General features: G+C 57.1%; 8 protein-coding genes across 8 annotated transcripts; 2 read left to right on the plus strand and 6 right to left on the minus strand.

Annotated features, from left to right (window-relative positions):
- Positions 1-791: 791 nt before the first annotated feature.
- M421DRAFT_361330 (uncharacterized protein) lies at positions 792-1,551 on the minus strand. The gene is made up of 2 exons (XM_033589678.1): positions 1,252-1,551; positions 792-1,197 (listed from the first exon to the last, which is right to left on the minus strand). The coding sequence occupies exons 1-2, from the start codon at positions 1,531-1,533 to the stop codon at positions 964-966; spliced, it is 516 nt and encodes a 171-aa protein (XP_033451115.1). The 5' UTR covers positions 1,534-1,551; the 3' UTR covers positions 792-963.
- A 308-nt stretch (positions 1,552-1,859) lies between these two features.
- Positions 1,860-2,630, minus strand: M421DRAFT_57401 (uncharacterized protein; the record flags this gene model as incomplete). Its single annotated transcript, XM_033595494.1, has 1 exon — positions 1,860-2,630. The coding sequence occupies one exon, from the start codon at positions 2,628-2,630 to the stop codon at positions 1,860-1,862; it is 771 nt and encodes a 256-aa protein (XP_033451116.1).
- Positions 2,631-3,100: 470 nt separating this feature from the next.
- On the minus strand, positions 3,101-4,973 carry M421DRAFT_90664 (HET-domain-containing protein; the record flags this gene model as incomplete). Its single annotated transcript, XM_033597880.1, has 2 exons — positions 3,101-3,105; positions 3,185-4,973. The coding sequence occupies 2 exons, from the start codon at positions 4,971-4,973 to the stop codon at positions 3,101-3,103; spliced, it is 1,794 nt and encodes a 597-aa protein (XP_033451117.1).
- Positions 4,974-5,428: 455 nt separating this feature from the next.
- M421DRAFT_418345 (uncharacterized protein) lies at positions 5,429-9,336 on the minus strand. Its single transcript, XM_033591748.1, has 3 exons — positions 8,986-9,336; positions 5,809-8,936; positions 5,429-5,757 (listed from the first exon to the last, which is right to left on the minus strand). Exons 1-3 carry the CDS (start codon positions 9,059-9,061, stop codon positions 5,659-5,661), a joined length of 3,303 nt encoding a protein of 1,100 aa, XP_033451118.1. The 5' UTR covers positions 9,062-9,336; the 3' UTR covers positions 5,429-5,658.
- Positions 9,337-9,905: 569 nt separating this feature from the next.
- M421DRAFT_361370 (uncharacterized protein) lies at positions 9,906-13,393 on the minus strand. Its single transcript, XM_033589679.1, has 5 exons — positions 12,886-13,393; positions 12,531-12,831; positions 11,958-12,477; positions 11,417-11,908; positions 9,906-11,366 (listed from the first exon to the last, which is right to left on the minus strand). The coding sequence occupies exons 1-5, from the start codon at positions 13,190-13,192 to the stop codon at positions 10,146-10,148; spliced, it is 2,841 nt and encodes a 946-aa protein (XP_033451119.1). The 5' UTR covers positions 13,193-13,393; the 3' UTR covers positions 9,906-10,145.
- A 665-nt stretch (positions 13,394-14,058) lies between these two features.
- Positions 14,059-15,431, minus strand: M421DRAFT_418347 (50S ribosomal protein L2). Its single transcript, XM_033591749.1, has 2 exons — positions 14,388-15,431; positions 14,059-14,337 (listed from the first exon to the last, which is right to left on the minus strand). The coding sequence occupies exons 1-2, from the start codon at positions 15,337-15,339 to the stop codon at positions 14,168-14,170; spliced, it is 1,122 nt and encodes a 373-aa protein (XP_033451120.1). The 5' UTR covers positions 15,340-15,431; the 3' UTR covers positions 14,059-14,167.
- An 865-nt stretch (positions 15,432-16,296) lies between these two features.
- M421DRAFT_99447 (G2/mitotic-specific cyclin CYB1) lies at positions 16,297-18,481 on the plus strand (the record flags this gene model as incomplete). The annotated part of the gene is made up of 4 exons (XM_033598755.1): positions 16,297-16,308; positions 16,407-17,751; positions 17,802-17,874; positions 18,451-18,481. The coding sequence occupies 4 exons, from the start codon at positions 16,297-16,299 to the stop codon at positions 18,479-18,481; spliced, it is 1,461 nt and encodes a 486-aa protein (XP_033451121.1).
- Positions 18,482-18,595: 114 nt separating this feature from the next.
- Positions 18,596-19,769, plus strand: M421DRAFT_418349 (HIT-like protein). Its single transcript, XM_033591750.1, has 3 exons — positions 18,596-19,102; positions 19,317-19,391; positions 19,441-19,769. Exons 1-3 carry the CDS (start codon positions 18,877-18,879, stop codon positions 19,731-19,733), a joined length of 594 nt encoding a protein of 197 aa, XP_033451122.1. The 5' UTR covers positions 18,596-18,876; the 3' UTR covers positions 19,734-19,769.
- The last annotated feature ends 368 nt before the right edge of the window (positions 19,770-20,137 follow it).

A 20,137-nucleotide genomic window follows, 5' to 3' on the forward strand; every position in this document is an offset into this window, starting at 1 on the left:
CTATACAGTCTGGTGTGGGCGAAGCCTTACTTAGCAGGTACAGGCCGTGCAGAAGGAATGGGCAATGGAACCCGGAATCGCTAAGGGCATGTAAACTGTCCGCTTCGTAGAACTCAAAATTGATTGCATGGACGGTTTAAAGGTATCCGATGCTAGCGTGCTAAACTTTTATGTGGGCCATTGACCGATTGCCAGACGATGATATCCCGGTTAAAAGTCTGCAACAAACACAGCATGGTCTCGACAACTGATGATTGTCTCCTTTGGCATAGCTCAGATCTATGAAGCCGAGCCAGCGCGTCCCCTATTCGAGTCTGGCTAGGCCCCAAACACAACGCGCTGTCTTCACTTGGAACAACCGAGAGCGATGTATCGAACAGTACGAATCGTGGAGTCGGCATGCAAATGCACCGTTCCATGATTCTAGGGTCACGCGTATCGGAACGAAATCTGGAGATTCGAAGCGAACCCGTTCGGTAGAATCTATGTCATACGAGTCAACCGACACTCCACGCCCGATGAGCAGATTCGCAAGCCCCTCGGAGCATGCGGTGGGCTGGTCTTTTTTCTTCATGCGCGGTCGTGCGGACGTCGGGTGCCATGGCAGAGCCTGCAGGTGAAAGGGATATGGTGGTGTCGTGACCTGGGAACTTGCCACTTGTTGTGAACATGTCGCTCAACCGGGATGAATTGCACTTTTCAGACGGTCATCGTGTTGGCCAGGGTCGATTCTGAGTATGTTGATGCTCCTCTGAGTCTGGAGTGGCCGGTAGGTGCATTCATTTAACCTCCCTTTGCTTTTGACAGCTGGGTGATTGTCGAAGCAGACCCGCTCAAGCGAAGCTGATCTCTCAAGGTAGGATTCCTTCAATCAATTGCGGTCCCTCTCCACATACCCCAAAGTTTCGATTTGGTAACCGCATTGCGAGCTTCGTTCCGTTCCGTCTCTTGCACAGAGCCTCCCTATCCGATTCTTTGCTTTCGTCTCACCCAGACTTCTTCTTCACCCGAGGTGCTCTTTCTCAACTGCGTCTCCCAGATTGCTAACTTGTAGCTCCCCCTGTCGCTCTTCCCAGTATGCAGATCAAAGCTCCAGTCATGCTTCGGGCACGTGATACCAGCGCTGAGCTTGACACCGAAATCCTCAATATCAAAGGGCGTGCCATTCGACAGTGGATACGAGGCATGCGGGCATTCCTACCGCCACTTAGCTTCCATTACAAGCACTGTTTGTTCACGTAGTCGACATACATGGTTCACAGCCACGACGCTCCCGCTGTACCGAAACACCATGACCTGGTCCTTCGTATCCGTCTCCCCATCCTTCCAATCGTCTATCGCAACGGGCGTGGCGCTTGTGGCGTCTTCCCTCGGCACATGAAAGACCTTACACCCTGGTGCAAAGGCATCGTGGCATTTGCGCTGCTGCCCCAGTGGCCCCGGATCGGTCTCGATGTCTGGGAACGACGACACGGGGCCGGCGTTGAACCATGCAGCGCTGCCGCGAGGGGCGCGGGAGAAAGGGCTGAACATCGGCGATGACGAGGGGTGGTGCGAGGTGTGCGAGGTGAAGTTTGGGAGACTAGTGTTATCGATATGCGCCGCACTAAGGACGTGCTGTGGAGCATTTCAACGTTGAAGGTCCTTGAGACTCGGGCAGGATAGTACGCTAGACATTTATAATTCGTAGCTATGTTCGTCCATCGGAATCGCCATGAGGCGCCAAGAAAAGTACTCGCTGCCATAAAACGCCAATCATGCATTCGCTCCTCGCACGGCCAAAGCCACGCTCACACCGTTTTCGTTCAAGTATCGACATGGAAGAACCGTGAGCCATTATCATTCCACCTCTTCTCGTTTCATAGCAGCTGGCCGGCAACGCCCAGGGCAACGCCCACGGCCCCAATGTATCCTCCACACCGCGTGGGCGCTGCGTTTCCACTCCCATCGAACGCCCGGCACGCATCGACCTGCAGCCCATAGCACGCCTCCTGGCTCAGACTCGAGCAGATGGAGCTCGCACTCTGTGCCCCTATGCTCGGCACCGCGGTGATGGTCGCGCCTCCATTTGGCGCGCTGATGGTGACACCCTGCGCGCCTCCAATCAGAGCATTTGTACAGCTCGCAGCATCGCTTTGGCAGCGCGTATAAGCGCTGGAGCAGGCAGCTGCATTGGTGTAAGTCGTCGCGATGTAGGGAAAAGGGTAGAAAGCGTTGGATACCGTTGATGCGCCCGAGGCGGTCGTCGTCTGCTGCACGAAGGGCGAGGTGGTGGAGGCGGTGACGAAGGGCGAGGTGGTCGATGCCGAGACGGCGCCGGTTGCTGAGGTGCCGAGTGTGCCGGTGCAGGCGGCGCCTTGCGGGCAGCAGCCTACGACGTTGTTGCTGTCGGCGGAGCAGATGGCGGTGCGCGGGCAGCACAGGCTGGCGGCGTTGCTGCACTGGTACTGACTGTTGCCGCAGACATTTTGGCGCTTGAGAAGCTCCACGATGCCGTCGACGGGCGTGGTGTCGTTGTTCGAGGTGGTGAGCTGATCGAGGGTCGCAAGCGCGGGCTCGAAGGCGGCAAGCTTGTCGGGCGCAGCGAGGGCCAGCGGCGCAAGGAGGAGAGGTACCAGAGCGGTCCGCATGGTGGAGACGCGTCTCAATTGAGACTCAACAACGTGGACGAGGAATGTGGATGCGCCCGTGGAATACTCAGCTGGTACCGGGCGGTGGGCACGGTGAAGGTGTGGGGTAAACAATCACCAGCGACGACGATATGTGAGACACTGATGAGATTGGACTGATATGGATTGATATCGCACCAATTGCTCGAGGCAGCGACAGCGTCTCGGACTCAAAGTAATTAGTGTCGTCAATCACCAGCCGCTCGTGCGTTGGCAGGGCAATGACGTCGTCCGATTGGCCAGTGCTCGTTCCCAGCCACCACGCCAACACGTGAACATGGGTTCCTCGTCACGCCCGACTGCGAATCAAGCACTCAGCACTGCAGGGGGTGTCTATGTCACTGACCAAACGTCCCCATCTCAAATAAGCACGACGTTTCTTGTCTCGGTCACCAGAGATCGCTCTCGCCCAAATTGAAACTCCAGCCAACCTATTCTGCGATATGTGTTTTTGTCCTCTTCGACCGGAGATACTACAAGAGCACCTACTGATGCAGGCGAATTAGGCCACTTACTCCAGCGTATCCACGAGATGTACTCAAAGGCCCCGTCGCCTTGAACAGGCCCATCCTCGAGAATGTCTTGTATGAACAACCCGTGCTTTCTATCCACATCCAATTCGTCCAATTCGTCCCGAGGATGCGCTCTGATCAGGTGGGGATCATCTGCATCGAAACTGAAAATGAAAGCTCGGTCATCTAGGGGTGTCAACCGGAGTCGACCCAGCTGACCACGGACTTGGATCTGGCCGTTGCTGATGGACACTGTAGCTAGGGCGCTACACGTGATTTCGCTCTGACGAGGTTGGAAGCCCACCGCCTGCGTCGTCGATGCCCACGACCAAGAAGGCACGCTCGAGATTCTAGACCCTTCAGGATCACTCACTGCATGCCACGCCAACTCTCGTACTACGTTGTTGGTCCACAAGCCCATTTCGTACTTCTGATCCGTCAGGTCTGAAAGCGTTCTGCCCAGGCCCAACACGGCCGACAGTCTATCTGTAGCTACTGTGAGTGCCTTTCGAGAGTACTCTTCCACAAGTCGAGCCCAAGCATTTCTCTGCCACAGAGAGCTGCGACCTTGGATGCTGGCAGCCAGTTCCAGTAGTGTTGGAAACTCATCCAGGTCCAGTTCGATAGGCCCGTATTCGGACGCTCGCAGCTCCCCACATTCCCAGAAGAGGCCGTCTGCGGTCCAGAACAGCTTCCGAGATGCGAGCATGCGCTCCTGCAGCGCCCAACCACGTCTTGCAAGCGCAGACCGCTCCACAGCCGCGGTCCATTTCGGCAGCGATGCCTCCAGCACTATGTCGTTTCTCCGGGTCAACTGCGGAACTTGATGCTGGGTCAGGATGTGGTTTCTGGCCGGCCAGCTGGCTACTGGCGTTCTGTGAAAGCAGCCTTTGCTGCTATCAGCCGCTCCGCTCGCGGCGATAGTGAGTACCGAAGTGCCATAGATCTTGCCCATGTTAGCTGACTCGCGCTGCCAATCTTCGTTGTCGCCTTGGTCGACCTGAATGATACACAGCGCGTCAACCCACAGATATCTCACGTCCAGAGCACGCGTGATCGCAACCGCGTCTCGGATGGTTTCGGGCAGCGACGCAAGACGGATCGTGTGCAGTCGCTCGGCCAAGTTCTCAACCGTGGTGTGTGCAGCGCGATTCGCTCTTCCCCAGCAATAGCTCAACGTGACGTACTCGTACTGCTCTTCTGCGAGGAGGTCCTCACAAAGCACGAGGCGTATCTCTTGCTGTCCAGCCTCTCCCACATCGAGGAGGCGGGTGGGCAGGAACGGCCCGGTATCGACAGCCCGGCGTCCGCACTCTTGATGGTCGTAGAGACAGTCCACCAACCACCGGAGCGAAAGACCCAGGAGCTCTTGCGCATCTGGGCCCGCTACTCGTAGATTGCGGTCTGCGATCTCGTGGGCGGGCCAACTGATGGATCCCCATCCATGATGCAGCCATTTCGCGCGCAGCTTCATTTCGCAAGGCGCGTCGTCATCATCGACACTCCAGGTCAAAGCTGCGGGAAAGCCTCCGAGGAGCTTCACCTTAAACGCGGTGGCGCTCTGGCTGTCGAAGGCAGAGTCGATGGCCCCACTGTGCGGAGAGTAGTACAGCTCCCGTGCAAAGTACATGCAGAGGGCACAGGAGGACTCTGCGCAGGCAAAGAGTTCTGCGTAGTCCTTGTGGAGGGTGATGAATTCTTCCGCGGCTCCATGTGTAGGCATGTTCTCAGTTGGCGCGCCGTATCGCGACGGCGGCCACTGCGCTCGCCTCTCACCCTGGGACACGCGCATCTTGAGACTCTGGCAGGATTCACAGAGCCTCATGTCTGGGTCCTGTCGAAGAAGAACAATGCCAAGGGTGCGTTGTTCGTACTACACGTGGTACTGTACGCTGCGGCCAACGGGCAGGTGTATTGAAGTCAGACGAGTTCACCACAGCAGGTGCACCGTTCGGTAGAACCCACGAGGGAATAGATATGTATCAGCGCGTTGGCGACGTGGAAAGTTGTTCACGTGCGAGCACCAACTTCAGACGTAGTCGCGCACGAGCTAGAAGCGCTTGATTTGCCGCTGTTCAGGCTTCCAGTCCAGCACTGAGCCCCTTGCGAAGCCTTGTCATGTGCCGCTGACGCCATCGTGCGTCGAATGAGAGAGAAAACAGTTTGCATTGTCGGGAGGGAATTTCGAAATGCCACCAGAAATCGTGAGATCGGACGTTGTTCGATCGAGTATTGGTACAGCAATTCCAAGCTTGCACTGAACATGTTACCATATATGCTATGTAGACGCCTCAATGCGCCGATCCCCTAGTATACAAAAGCCAACAGTACCCAAGACCTAACGACCACGTATGCTGTTCGTTCATGATGCATGAAAAGAACCGAAAGACCATCATCCCTCAATACCGCAGCAACGCAGCCAGGCACACAACTGTTCTACAGTACGACGTGTATTTCCCTGAGCTAGCACCGGGCTGCTAAGCCTTCAGCCTTCTCTCCTCGCACTTAACACACACGGGGTCCTGACTCTCGCCGCGCAAGAAATACCGCCCGTCATCGAACGGGCCCTTACACTCCTGCGTCATGGTCAGCAACAGATTCCACGCCAAAGTGACAGGTGAACTTACAACGCAAACAAAGCAGCCCGTATGCCACTCCGCGCCCAGCGCCTTGACAACCGTATCCGTAACCGGCTTGCGACAGCCCTTGCACTTTGCGCTGTACCGGTTCGTATGACAATTCACACACCACGCATACCCATCCTTCTCGACAAACGGCGTGCTGGAGTCAAACGGATCGCCGCACTGCGCGCAAAAGAAGTGTCCCGGATGCCACTCGGCGCCGCACGCGACCACGACCTCGCCCTCGATCGGCGTCGTGCAACTCTTGCAGCGGGGCGAAAAGCACTCGTGGAAGTCCAGATGGCAGTAGAACCTCGGGCTCTCATCGGTGCCGTCCTGCTCCTCAAGCATGGCCATTTTCTCCGCGCTGTCCCAGCCGGGCAGGAACCCAATGTCCTCGCCGCGCTGGCGCGCGCGCATGCGCTCCACGCGCGCGGCGTGCTTGGCGCTGGGCTCGGGGTAGAAGGCGACGCATTCCAGCTTCTCGCCGCACTGGTAGCAGCTGAAGCATTCAGGGTGGAAGCGGCAGCCGCCCGCGCTGACGATGCGGCCGCTGATCGGGAGCGCACAGTGCGTGCATTGCGCGCCGGTGCGGACCGATGTCGGCGTCCAGTGGGTGCGGGCTGAGGATGGTAAAGGCCGGGAGGAGGTCGAAGGTCGGGAGGCGGCGTTGATGGGTGGCGCGGAACGTTTGTTGTAGTTCCGGGGATCGGGGAGGGGGCGGGTTGAGGGGATGGGGTCGTTGATGGCGATGGATGGGACTGAGGGGGTGACTGAGCTTGACGGCGCGTTAATTGTTGGCACAGGTCTCGATGCTGGAGACTTGTTGACGGCGATGGTTGGTACATCACTGGGCAGATTGATGACCGGGGCGTTGAAGCTGTGGCCTCGGGTCATAGCAGGAGGCTCATTGACAGATATGCTGGGAACAGCTTGTATTGTCGACACGCGGTTGAAGCGCCCTCGCGGAGGTGCGGTAGTAGGAGCTGGAGAGTCGCTCACAGAGATGGTCGGAATCGGCGGCGTGACGCCAATAGAAGGGATGCTACCAGTACGGCTATGGCCTGTGGATGGTGTCTCGCTGACAGAAATGGTGGGGATGTTCGACACCGATTGAGGTCTGCCGAACCGACTTCTGCTGGCTGGACGAGACTCACTGACTGAAATGCTCGGGATAGGTGGTTGAGGCCGAGATGACGTCGATGGAAGCGCGTAGGGGTCGGCTAGTAGTGGTGGTGTCGAGGATGCCGTGGGCAGTGCGTATGGATCCGCAGGGACTGTACTTGCTGCAGGTGTTGAAGGCATGCTTGAGGCGGTGTTGACTCTGCTCAGTGGACTGCGGTTGGCGAAAGGTCCCTTGGGTGTTCCTGGACGTCCGCTACCCAATGGCGCAGGTGAGCTGGATGGGCCGAACTCCTTCAATGGTGCTGATGATGCTGCCCCAGACCGGCTCGCGGGTCTGTCGAAAGGACTAGCGGACCTACTGGCAGGCCTTTCGAACGGACTAGGTGATGCTCCAGACCTGCTCGTCGGCCTTTCGAACGGACTAGGTGCTGCCCCAGACCTACTCATCGGCCTCTCGAAGAGACTAGGTGCCGCTCCAGATTTGCTTGTCGGCCTCTCAAAGAGACTCTTCCGGGTGGGTACGATAGGCTCCGTTGCTGACTTCTCCAATGGCTTTGGAGCTGGTTCTGGCACGGCCGCCGGAGCAGCAGCGGGCGCAGGCTTTGGATCCGCAGGCAACATGGACTTCTCCTCCTTCAGCTCCACAACACCGTAGTCTTTCTGAAACGACACAATGGGTCTACCTGGAGCATCAGAAACCATGGTCGGCGTGGGCAACTTCGGACTGCGGTTCCTCAGGCTGAACCCGGTCGCAGCGCGCAACTCATCGCTCCGAACCTCCTTGCCGTCCTTCTTCTTGGCCTCGGGCTCGTTCTCTGCATCCGCCTTGCTGACGTCACTCAGCTTCGACTTGTTGTTGTTGAGCGTATACCCGGCGTTCCTCGACTGGGTCGGCTCGTTCCTGTGGATCTCGTAACGATCAAAGCGCCGCATGCTGACGACGGGATCCGTGTTGCTCCTCACCATTCCGTTGCCTTTGATTGACTGAAAGCGAGTGAAGGGGTTCCGGCGCATGCCCAGGGGTAAAGGAGCAGGCTTCGGAGGCTCGGCTGCCATAGGGGTCGGTGCGGGAGCAGGGGGTGCTTCCTCCTCGGGCTCCTCGTAGATGTGGTCGTTGGGATTTTGGAAGAGACTGCCGCTTGGTTTGCGACGGGAGCCGCTGGTTTTGCGCTGCTGGGGCAGGTCGGAGGATGCCTTGGCGATCTTGAGGTCGAATGCATTTTTGGAGGGTGAGCCGCTGAAGAGCGGACTCGGGGTGGGAGATGTGTCTGAGCCCGCTGCACCGACGTCCTGCATGCTGCTGCTCCTGCTGCCCGTGGAGCTGCCAATCGAGTGTCTTTTCCGCGTCTTCGAGTGTGCGTGCTGCAGATGCTGCTCTGCGTCCTCACTCGGCCCCACGCTACGACTCCGCGTCCGCTGCAGCTTCGGCCGCTGCAGAGCATTGCGCCCCGGTCCAGGGTACGCGTACGGCGCATCAGGGTTGTTCTCAGGCGCATTCGGGTTGCGGTGCTTCCAGACGATGTCGGCCGCCTCGTCGCGCGCCGCCTCGTACAGCTTCTCTTCGTCCTTGAGGTCCATCTTGTCCATGGCGGCGCGGATCTCGCCCGACTCTCTGCGCTCCGCCTTCCGCCGTGCGTCTTCGCGGTACTGCACGCTCGACGTGCGCTCGTGGGAAGGCGTGGCCGACTCGCGCCCACGTGGCGGCTGCACGAGGGCCTTGCCTGCGCCCTCGACAGCCCTCGCCAAGTCTTCTCGGCGCCGCAGTGGTCCTGATGCTGGTGAGGCCGGTATTGCGGCGGCTGGTGTTGCGGCGGCTGGTGCTGGGGCGGCCGGTGCTGGTGCTTCTGCCGTCGCCTCGGTGTCCGTGGCAGCCTGCAGCGAGGCAAGCGTCGGCATGTCCTGCATCCGCGAGGTCTCCCTGTTTGACCATGTCTTGAAGTGTGCAGGCGGCGGACGGGAGCCCGTGGGACGGGCAGGGCGGTTGGTGCGAAGGTCCTGGAGATAGCTCTCTGAAGCAGCATCAGCATATTGCATCCACTCGGCTGGCCTTCACCATACTCATCTGTTGCGGCGTGTAATACGCCCCCGGACCCGGCGTACTCGCACCTTCCGCAACCCATTGCGTGGGCTGCATCGCACCTGGCGCGACTGTTGGCCGCTGCAGCGCTCTGTTTACTCCTCCAGCAGCTGCGACGGTGAGATGCAAGCGAATCCAAGACCCCAATGAAAAATAAATGAAGGTATCAAGTAGCACACAGACTCGCTCTGGAGCACACCGCAGCGGCTTCAGCTTGCATGGTGGCTGTCTGTATCGTCGTCGAGGATCAACGAAACGGAGCCGCCGTTGCCCAGCGCAACCGCCTGTGACGTCCACACGGCCAGACCGCCTTCACCGAGCGCGGAGCGCGCGCATCCCTGCCGTGTCTGCATCCCTGAAGACAATCCCCAGAAGTGCGCAGATGGAGATCAGGATATCCTGAGCAGCGTATCGATAGCCGGCCGTCCGCGTTTGAATCGCTCAGCGTCTGTGCAGGGTCATGCTGCCAGGCTTGGCTCGTGGAGTCGGTAATTATAGATGTTAATTACGTCCTGCGAGTTCTGGTTGGGTGGCCGGTGCGCGCGAGGCTGTCCGAGGCTGGCGAGCATCGCCAACTTGGCCACGTCAGATTGAACATGTCTTTGAACGATCAAAGTAGGGCGTTGCAAGCCAGAGATTGTGAGTGAAGCAGACCGATATGCTCGCTGTACAAGCGGGCTGCTATGCTCATTGTCTACGCAGATGATGTGTTCATTGTATACGCAGGTGATGTGTTCATTGTATACGCAGGTGATGTGTTCATTGTATACGCAGATGATGTGTTCATTGTATACGCAGGTGATGTGTTCATTGTATACGCAGGTGATGTGTTCATTGTATACGCAGGTGATGTGTTCATTGTATACGCAGATGATGTGCTCATCGTATACGCAGGTAATGTGTTCATTGTATACGCAGATGATGTGCTCATCGTATACGCAGGTAATGTGCTCATCGTATACGCAGGTAATGTGTTCATTGTATACGCAGGTGATGTGCTCATCGTACCAGAGTGGCGAGTCTACCGCACCCAAAACGCCAACTCCCAACCATCCATACTACAATGCGAGCGCCAAAAGCGAGTGGGTATCCAAACAAACACCTTCCAACCAAACACTCCAAACGCAATCACAACGTATTATCAACCCCGCCCATTCCCTGCAGCATCGACGTTCGCCCCGTGCGGCGTCCCCAACACGTCCCACCCCATCGGCACACTCTCCATCACGCTTTCCAGCATGCTATTCCACGTCCCCGGCGTCATCCCTGCGTCCACGTCCTGTCCCATGCCCATCTCGCCGCCCATCTCGCCGCCCATCGCGCTCAGCTCCCAATCGAAGCTGTTGTCGTACGCGCCGTTGTGGATGGCGTCTGAGGGATACGCGTTCATGGGGAGATCGCGGTTGGCGTCGTTCGTCTGGTACAAGGGAGCGAGCGGTGCCGAGCCAGTGCTCTGGGACGGGAGCTGCTGCGACATGGGCATCTGGCTGCTCGTGAAGCGTGGAGAGGCGCGGTAGGGGAGGTGGTGTTCTGTCTGCTGGCCGGGCGAGTACGACGAGTGCGATGTCGAGCCGCCCCGGGACTGCGAGCTCATGGTGGCAGGACTGAGCTGGTCGCCGGATAGGTCCATGTCGTTGCCACTGTTCTCGTTGAAGATGAACGTTGCCGCGCCTGGCACAGCGCCTCCATGGGCTGAAAAGCCTTGGTTCACTTCTTGTGTGTTTCGTATAGGTAGGAATGGAGCAGGCTGAGGAGCGATTTCGATGCCGCTGCCGCCTGTCGTGCCGGGTGCGGATTTCTGGTCCATGTTGTTTCCCTTGTTTTCGTTGAAGACGAATGTTGCAGTGGTAGGCACACCGCTCCTGTCTGCTGAGAGGTTCTGCCCGAGATCTTGCAAGTTCCGCAGCGTACCGGGCGTCATTCGATCCCAACCGACATCGATGCCATTGTTGCTCGACTGGCCGAGTTCGGGATGCGTTTGGCTGCCGAAGCGGTTCGGTTGCGGAGTGGGGTTTGACGAGCCCGCTCTGGTTTCTGCCCACTGGTTGATAGGTGCGCTTTGAGCTTGGGTCTCGCGGATCTCGTAGATCGAGCTGCAGCCAACTGGATCGGAGTTGACGGGTATGACAGCGTTCTTCTTCTTGACTGGCGTGTACGGCTTCTGAATGCCAGCGCCTTCGAGATCGAGGTCTAGCTGAACCAGAAACGATTCAGTCAAGGGATTTTTGCGGCGCAAAGCTTGCATTGCCTGGAGTAGGAATTGCAGTGAAGAGTTCATCTGCTGATCATTGGGCCGTGTCTTTAGATATTGAACGAATACTCTCGCGGCTACGTAGACGCAGAAAGAGATGAAGGGGTTCGTCTGTGCATATCAGCCTTCGGTTGTTCGTAGGTTCGTTATGCGACACTTACTGCTGAAAGATCCATGTGGCTGATCGTGCGCATTATGGACGCGATCTCTGCGGCTGCAGTCACGCACCGGATCTTGCTTTCATTGCCAACGCTCACCGGCAACTGGTGCTTGTCGGCTTTAAAAATTGCTGCTTGGTGTAGGCAGATCGCAGAAGTCTGGATGCACATGTTCGCGAATACCACGTTGGGGTTGTCGCGTCCGCTAGGTAAGCGCAAATGATCCGGCATACGAAGCGAGGTCTGGAGCAGGATCTGCTCGAGGTGACGATGTCGGGTCCAGAAGCCACCGTTAAGGTCGCTGTCGTTGTCATCTGGAGTTGGCCGATGCAAATGCAGCAGGTTGCGACCGAACATTGCCGCTGTGAGGACAATGGCACCAAGCGACTCCAATTTCGCTGCACCCATAGGGCCCAGAGCTTGCTCGAGGGATCCTGTGGACATGGCCTTGCTCCTTTCGAACGCTTCTTCGCTCGCAGGGAAGTTTGTCATTATCTAGTTGAGGTCAGTCAAGGTCGGCTTCGACATGCATAGCACGACTCACGTCTTTCTCATCGATGATCATCGGCCAGCCGGTGCCAATGCTTGCATAGCGGTCCATAGCGAAGCACACCCAGAACGTCCGCCGGCGCTCCTCCCTCTCGGTCCAATCCTTCGGCGGTGGCAGGCACTGCTTGACATCCAGTCCAACACCGTCCAGGCGGTGGAGCTGCATCATCTGGGCCAGTCTGACAGCGCGACCAGCAGACAACCATGCTCGCGGAAAGTACATGTTCTTGAACTCGTATGTGCACATCAGACCCCACGCTTGACAGTGGGCGAGCGTGATCGTCGACTCCCCATGTCCCCGCATCTCGTCCAGTTGCGCGTACTTCCTTGCTCGGTGGTAGAAGTGTGCCTGAAGTGCATCATATCTATCCGCCACTGAAGCCGCCATTGTCCACATCGCATATCGCAGACATACTGGCGGTCTCATGTGAGGTGCGAGGTCTAGCGCAGCCAGGAATCGTGGGCGGTGGACGAGCGGTAGCGATGGATGTACCTTCGTGAAGTAGATCTGGTATCTGGATGGCCTGTTAGAATCGCGTCTGTTCCAGAAAGTACACTCGGCACTTACAGCTCCTCCATAACATCCTCAGGAGGCAGCGGTTCTTCTAGACCCAGGCTGATCATCTCCCATCGGTTAGACTCCGACTCTGCGCCATTTGTGTTGGCCGTATCATTCTGGTATGGGGGGACCGAAGCTTTCCTCGCATCGAGGACGTTCTCTAGCGACTTATCGAAAGGGTTCGAGGACTGGGTTCGCGTGGCAGACGTGCCTTGTACCGTGTTCGCGGCGTAGGCGGTGGCGGTGGCCGTGCCTTGACCTTTGTTCGATTCGGTCGAGTTCTGGCTCTGGAGTAACGTCTCGACTTGCTCTAAAGGCCATATGTTAGCACATTGACCCCACAGTCAGCAGCGCATCAGCTTACGCAGTCGTTGCTCGAGCAACTTCACATAGCCTCTCTTCGGTCCGCTCTTCTTGCGCACCTCGTCGTACGCGCAGTCATGCGACAGCCGTTTGCATGTCCCGCACGTCGGCCGATCACCATCACATCGCAGCTTCCTCTTGCGACACAGAACACAGGCTATCCTCTTTTGCTTCGCCGCGTTGTCGTTCTGCGCATCTTGGCTGTTGTTTCGTGTCGGCGATTGCCCGTCGGTGTTGGTCTTGGGGAGCTGCTGGGTCAGATCGTTGAAGTAGCTCTCGTCTGGCGACTCAGAATCTGGCGAAGGCATCTTTGCGCCTTGGAGATGGAAGTGTTTGCGTGATGCTTGAAATGCTTCGTATGCGCTGCTGCCCCTCGTAAGCAGCACGGGACAGAAAGTCGAGAGAGGTGATTCAGGCAACTCGAAGACAGCAGGTAAACACTGAAGATGCTGGAGAATTATACGGGGTAAGCCTGGGTCGATCAAAGGGCGCTATGAGGTCTGACAGCGAGATAGCCCCTTCACCGCAGAGTGTTCAGGCATCACCGTTCCGTCCAGACGGTACGAGGGCGCGCAAGCTAGCGACGAGGATTAACAGAGAGGCAATCGATGCTGTGAGCGTCAGTGGGCAGTCAGCAAGTCATAGCTAAAGCTGCGCGCCGTTGGCGGTTCACTGCAGCCGCATCTGCGAGGCATCCACTTTCGCGCGTGTCATCGAAGCCAACCTGGACAAATAATCGCGGACACCCTTTGCGGTCGCGCAGAGCACAGCTCCCGGCGCTCAGGCCACATTAGTATAGTGGCAAGCATCTGCTCTCCGTTGATACACATGTCAGCCCCGGTCGAGCTGAATTATCTCCTCATTCACTGCATTTTGTGTCTGCTCGTCTTGACCTCCGACCTCTGATGTTGCGATTGCTGGCGCGGGGTGGTCTAGGCCATTTCCAGGAATAGCTAGCCATGCGACGTGAATGCTGACAGGGGTCTTGCACGCGGTCCCAGACTGAAGTTCATCACCATCATGAATCCATAAGCCAGGTGTTATTTCTCGCATTGTATCACGACATGAAATGTTTGTGATTATGATCGCAGGTTTGACAAGTTCGACAAAGCCACATCTTCTGCATCGAGTGCTTCTCCTGGATTGGCAGTCAATTTTGACAAAGGTCACATTGGAGAAGATTGGGTGTTCATTGTTGTATTTGGGGCAGCTTGTGGGGCAGCCATGCAATATATGATACAGGTTCGATAGACAGGTAATTGTACACGACAAGGCCACAAGGCTTATCTCGGCCTGCGCTTGCCCTGGTTTCGTGGTCGATCCTGGACCAACCATGTGTGCTTGTTCCTCTTGTATCGTGTCTTGTAACCTCCCTTGGCGGGTGTGCCCCAAGGCGAGACTGGGTGCACTCTACCCTTCGATTTGCCACGACCACCTCCATGGGGGTGATCAGCTGGGTCATGTTAGCACTTGACACTTCCGGAAATAATTCCGAGCACTGACCTGCGTTCATGGCAACACCGCGAACCTCTGGTCGCCTTCCGAGCCATCGAGAACGTCCAGCTTTACCGAGCGATTCAAAGTGCTTCTGGATGTTGCTGGCTACACCGATCGTGCAGCACGCGTTGGGGTCGACCTTGCGGATCTCGCCGCTCTGCAGACGGATGATGACACTCTTCGTCTCCATGCCTTTCGTCTTCTCCACCTCTTCCTTGTTCACAATGATGGCGTATGTGCCGGCACTGCGGCAGAAGACGCCTCCGCCCTTCTCCTTGGAACCAACATTGAACACTTGCGAACCGAGAGGCACCATGTGGATGGGCAGGCAGTTGCCTCGCGATGCTGTCTTCGCGGCAAGCATACCAGGATCGATGGTTCCACCCATGCTGGCAATCAAGTCCTTGGGGATACCGGTCCTGTAACTCTCCACCTCATCTCCCGCGCGCATGCCATCTGCAGCAACGATGTACGACTTCTCGCCCGTCTCAACGCGCGTTACGAGGGCGAGATGTGCGCTTCGGTTGGGATCGTACTCTATCCGGTCAACGATGTGCTTGCCGGGCAGATAGCGCTTGTAGTCGACAATACGTATGCGCCTCTTGTGTCCTCCTCCCCTGTGGCGGACTGTGACCCGTCCAGTGTTGTTCCTTCCTCCCAGATGCTGTCCCTTCCGTGCAATGGTGAGCTTCAGGAACGGCCGCCCCTTCCACAGGTGGTCGTTGACGGCGCGCTTGAGATGACGTAGACCGGGTGTGCGAGGCTTGTATGTGCGCAGTGGTGTGAATTTCTCTTTACGGGGCCCCTCAGCGGTCAGCACGCTGCCCTGGACGGATGCAGTGGGAGCAAAGGACGCGGGCTTGATGAGCTGCTCGAAGCCCTGCGAATAGTTGCGGGCGCCCAGCAGCGACTTCCCCAATCGCGAGGGCTGGAACCGACATATCCGGGGCTGCAGCATATTGTCGCGTTGTGCCCAGGGGCAGAACAATGGGATGGGCGGTGCAGAGGGCTGCAATGGCTGCACTGGCTGCAATGGCCTACGGCGATGGCGTGTCGTCGCAGAAGCAAGAAAATCGAGCTGCGCCGGATGCGCTCTAGCTGGTCTAGCGTTGCCAGGCCAGGGCTTGGGGGCCAGTCGCGACGGCCGTGACGTTCCCTCTTGAAACCGCAGCACGAGTGCACCTGCAATCGCGCTGCTACTTCTGCTGCAGCACTTCTCGACTCGCTCTGCACCTCTCCAGCTCGCTCTCCTCAGCACCCGGCATCTCTTACGCGTTGGTTTCGGGCCACTCCGCAGGTAAGACGCTCTTCCATTATTGCCCTTGTACGCGCTGCTGGTGTTCGCGTGGGTCCCGCACGGGCGCTCGAAACCAGCCTCAGCGTTCACGTCGCCCGCGCGTTGTTGGCGCAAAATTGAACACGTGACTTACCGCACACCAAAACAAACCAGCCGCTACATCAACTTCCATCAACACACACCTTGGTGCAGCCCCGACTCTCGACCTCACCACCTTCGCCCCGCAAAGCACCGCCGTACCCGTGCACTCTGGAGCTGGACTTCGTTCGCGTCCGTCTTCACCACAGGCTGCCATAAAGGGTTCGTCGCGCTCCGTCTCGCCCGTCACCTCATCGCTGCCGCCCGCCATATCCCGTGTTTGGTCTGCCAGTACTCGCGAGCACCAGCGTACACTGCGTCTGCAGGCCCTCTTACACGTTCCCCAGCGTGCTTGGTGCCGTGCAGTACTGTCAGCCCTCACGGTGGACGCGTCTGTCTGCATTGTCTCACCTGGTCACGATGCTAATGCGCCCAAACAGTGCATCATAACACGACCTTTACTCGACATCCGCCCTACGACACCCGCAGTCTTCTTCGATAGCACTCTAGCCTTGATCAGCATATCTAGTATTGATCGCAATGCCTCCCGCAGTACGTTGTCCTCGGCCTTCACCTGGACGCTCTATCCCAAAACGTCATAGCGGGGAACCACGACTCGCGTCTTGAAGCTTACTGACACGTCCCATCAGGTCAGAGCAACACGGCAGCGTGCTGTCACCAATGAGAACGATGAGAACGCCGGTCCTACGCGTATGACGCGTGCAAAGGCCGCCGGCCTGGGCGCGACCGAGCACGCCGGTGACGTGCCCAAGAAGACCCTAGCCACCAAGAAGTCCACAGCTGCGTTGAACGGCGCTTCACGGACACGAACAACGCGTGCCGCTCTCGGCGATGTCAGCAACACCATCAAGGTTGAGGGACTGGGTGCCGCCGCCAAGGATGGCAAGAAGCCTGCTGCCACCAAGGGTGCCGTCGCCAAGGCAGCGCGTCCCACCGGCATCACCAAGGCCTCTACAGCTGCAAAGGCCCCCCTGGCGAGCAAGCCTACCAACAAGCGCCTTGCTCCTGCCGCCGATGCTAACAAGGCAACCGCAAAGAAGGCGAAGCCAGTGGCTCCCGTTGAGCAGGACACCGAGGAAGAGGAGGAGAATGCTGTACCCAAGGAAGAGGAGAAGCCCACCAAGCTGAAGAAGGAGCTCAAGGCTGAGCCTCTTGAGGATGCACCCAAGACCAAGGAGCAAGATATTGTCGAGGTCTTTGACGACTTTGTTGACCTGGACAAGGAGGACGTTGATGACCCATTGATGGTTTCTGAATACGTTGTTGAGATCTTTGAGTACCTGAAGGAGCTCGAGATTTCTACCATGGCCAACCCCGACTACATGGAGAGCCAGACCGAGCTTGAGTGGAAGATGCGCGGCATCCTTGTCGACTGGCTTCTTGAAGTCCACACCCGTTTCCGTCTCCTGCCCGAGACCCTTTTCCTCGCTGTCAACATCATCGACCGTTTCCTGTCATCCAAGATTGTCCAGCTCGACCGCCTCCAACTGGTCGGTGTCACCGCCATGTTCATCGCCTCCAAGTACGAGGAGGTCCTCTCGCCCCATGTCCAGAACTTCCGTCACGTCGCCGATGATGGTTTCACCGAAGAGGAGATCCTCAGTGCCGAGCGCTTCGTCCTCACCGCCTTGAACTACGACTTGAGCTACCCCAACCCCATGAACTTCCTCCGCAGGATATCGAAGGCCGACAACTACGACATCCAGACCCGCACACTTGGCAAGTACTTGCTTGAGATCGGTTGCCTTGACCACCGCTTCCTCGCCCACCCTCCCAGTCAGGTTGCTGCTGCTGCCATGTACCTCGCTCGTCTGGTACTTGAGCGCGGCCCATGGGACTCTACCCTCGCACACTACTCTGGTTACAGCGAGGAGGAGATCCAGCCCGTTCTGTACCTGATGATTGACTATCTGTCCGGCCCGGTCCTCCACGAGGCTTTCTTTAAGAAGTATGCCAGCAAGAAATTCTTGAAGGGTAAGTCTTTCATCATTGCTTCTTCTGACATCGTTGCTAATGCCTCTCAGCATCTATTGTCCTTCGCAAGTGGGCCAAGGAATATGTTGTCGAATATGGTAATGCCCTGCAAGAAGAGTCCTCGCAGCCCCGTAGTAGCAAGCGCTAAGATCTTTTTCTTAACAGGCAACCCTGGTTGTGTCCCCAGCATCTACAGCTTCTACCCACGGTGTCGTCACAACCGATACCTTTGAAGCCTGGATGTTGAGGTCACTACCAGCAGGCCATCTTGTTGCATCGACTACTTCTTCATGTTTGCATCTCGGCTTCGGGCCCTCCCATCTTTTGGTCGGCGTTAATAAAAGGCGTGCAATTGGTTACATCACCATCTGTTCTTGGCTTCATCTTGCGGCGGAGTCCACGGCGTCATTTCATTTGCGGCGGCGTTTTCAGTTTCAGCACTTTTATCATCATTTCTCTGATAGCGACTCTGGATACTCGCTCATAGTACTAGCGACTGGTATACCATGATGGTGAGATACGAAGGCTATTCCTTGATGGATACTTGCGGCGTGTGGGTCATTGGTGGAGGGAACATGAGATATCACACGCGGCTGTATGACTAGCGCTTCCTGCTTCGCAGGCGCAATTGAGGTTTTCAAAGTTCAGTGACTGTCCCAACATGTGCATTCATTTGTAACGTGTGATTTGATACTGGAGACTGAGCGTCAAAACAAGGTCAATGCGCTGAGACAGCAGCCTTGCAGTCGCGTCACGCCTCGCGCGCGCTCTCGCTGTACGTCAGACGTGCATCGCGTCATCGAGTCGCGACTCCACGATCGCGATTTGACTGACTGGTGACGGGCGCGACTCGAAAGCACAGGGCTTGTTTTCATGCAGCTCGGCGCGCTCACGGTCCAGCCCAGCCATCTGCATCGCTGAATCGCTGATCCATCCCCAAGCGCGTCTGGATCCTTGACCTCGGCAACTTTGACAGCTCCCGAGCTCCAAGCTAACCCTTTCCATGCACGACTATCGACCGCTCGACACCGCCCATCGTCTGCACGCTGTCGAATCCTACCGATTTCCATCAAGCAGCCAGAAAGAGGCGGACAGAACATGTGATTGAGATCCAGCAGGGAAAAGATGCAGGAAACAGACCTCCATTACCCAGCCGATGCGTGTCCGTTCTGCGGCATCGCTGCTGCGTATCCGGTAAAGGACTCGGGATTGTGGAATAAGAAGGAGGAGCTGCAAGATGCGGTGCCGGATGAGCAGGAGTGTGGTGTTGAGAAGACGAGTCCGAGCAGCTTTCTTGTGATGCGAACTAGGGATGTTGTGGCTTTTTTGGATATTCTGCCTATGACTGGCGGTAAGTGAGGTTTTCGCTTGGTTCGGAGGATGCTGGAGAGGCGTGGGAATTCGATGAAGAAGAATAGTGGTACGAGGAGAAGAGAGATGAAGCAGGTGGACGGTGGAGGTCCGGGACGAGGCGCTATCGATGTGGTCAAGGCGATTCTGCCTGACGACGGACTGGCCAAGTCACAACACCTTGAAAGATTAAAGTGCTAAAGACTCTCGCGCAGGACATCTACTCGTCACGACACGAAACCACAAAGTCAAAGTTGCAGATATGGAGGCGCAAGAAAGTCGCGAAATTGGTGAGTTGACCAACGTAAGAAGTTGCGGCGCATAGGCTAACTGGTACAGGCTTCTGGCTACCACTCCTCGCTCGTACCGTAGCGAAGGTTACGGGCGTAAGCGACTATAACATCGTACAAAACAACGGAGCGCGCGCCGCGCAGGTTGTACCACATGTGCATTTCCACATCATCCCCAGGCCAGCAACGAAGCCAGAGATCAAGAACAAGAGCTGGACGATGTTCGGGAGAGGTCAGCGCGATGATCTGGACGACGAGGAAGGCGCGCGGATCGCGGGCCAGATGCGGCAGGTATTGAGGAAAGAGATTGAGAAGCTGGGTAAGAGCAGTCCAAAGTTATGAAGCTTGGTTTGAAACAGATAAACTCACATCACTTCCGTTCGACCTGCTGTCTGATCCTATATTGAAAGCAACTAACATGCAGGTATGGTTTGTGGCGTCACTTTTGACCACCAACGTGCCGCTTCTCATCGCACGCGGAGCTGATGCCACCCTAGCCTTGCGACATCTTTAACGACCTTCAGACTCAGATTATGCTATCGTCGTTCTTTCTGCTAACGCCGCTCGCTGTGCCCATGATCCACTGAGAGGACATTTGTACGACGTTGATCTCCATACAACGCGCCAAGAGGTTGATCCAGATGTGGGCACTTTCGCAGACTATATGCCTGAGATGGAGCCTTGCGATGCCCTCTCCTACGTTCGGGGTGATATGAAGTTCAGCGGTACGCTGGTTGCATGGAGGG

The sequence above is a fragment of the Didymella exigua genome (genome assembly GCF_010094145.1).
Source record: "Didymella exigua CBS 183.55 unplaced genomic scaffold M421scaffold_7, whole genome shotgun sequence".
Lineage (NCBI taxonomy): Eukaryota > Fungi > Ascomycota > Dothideomycetes > Pleosporales > Didymellaceae > Didymella > Didymella exigua.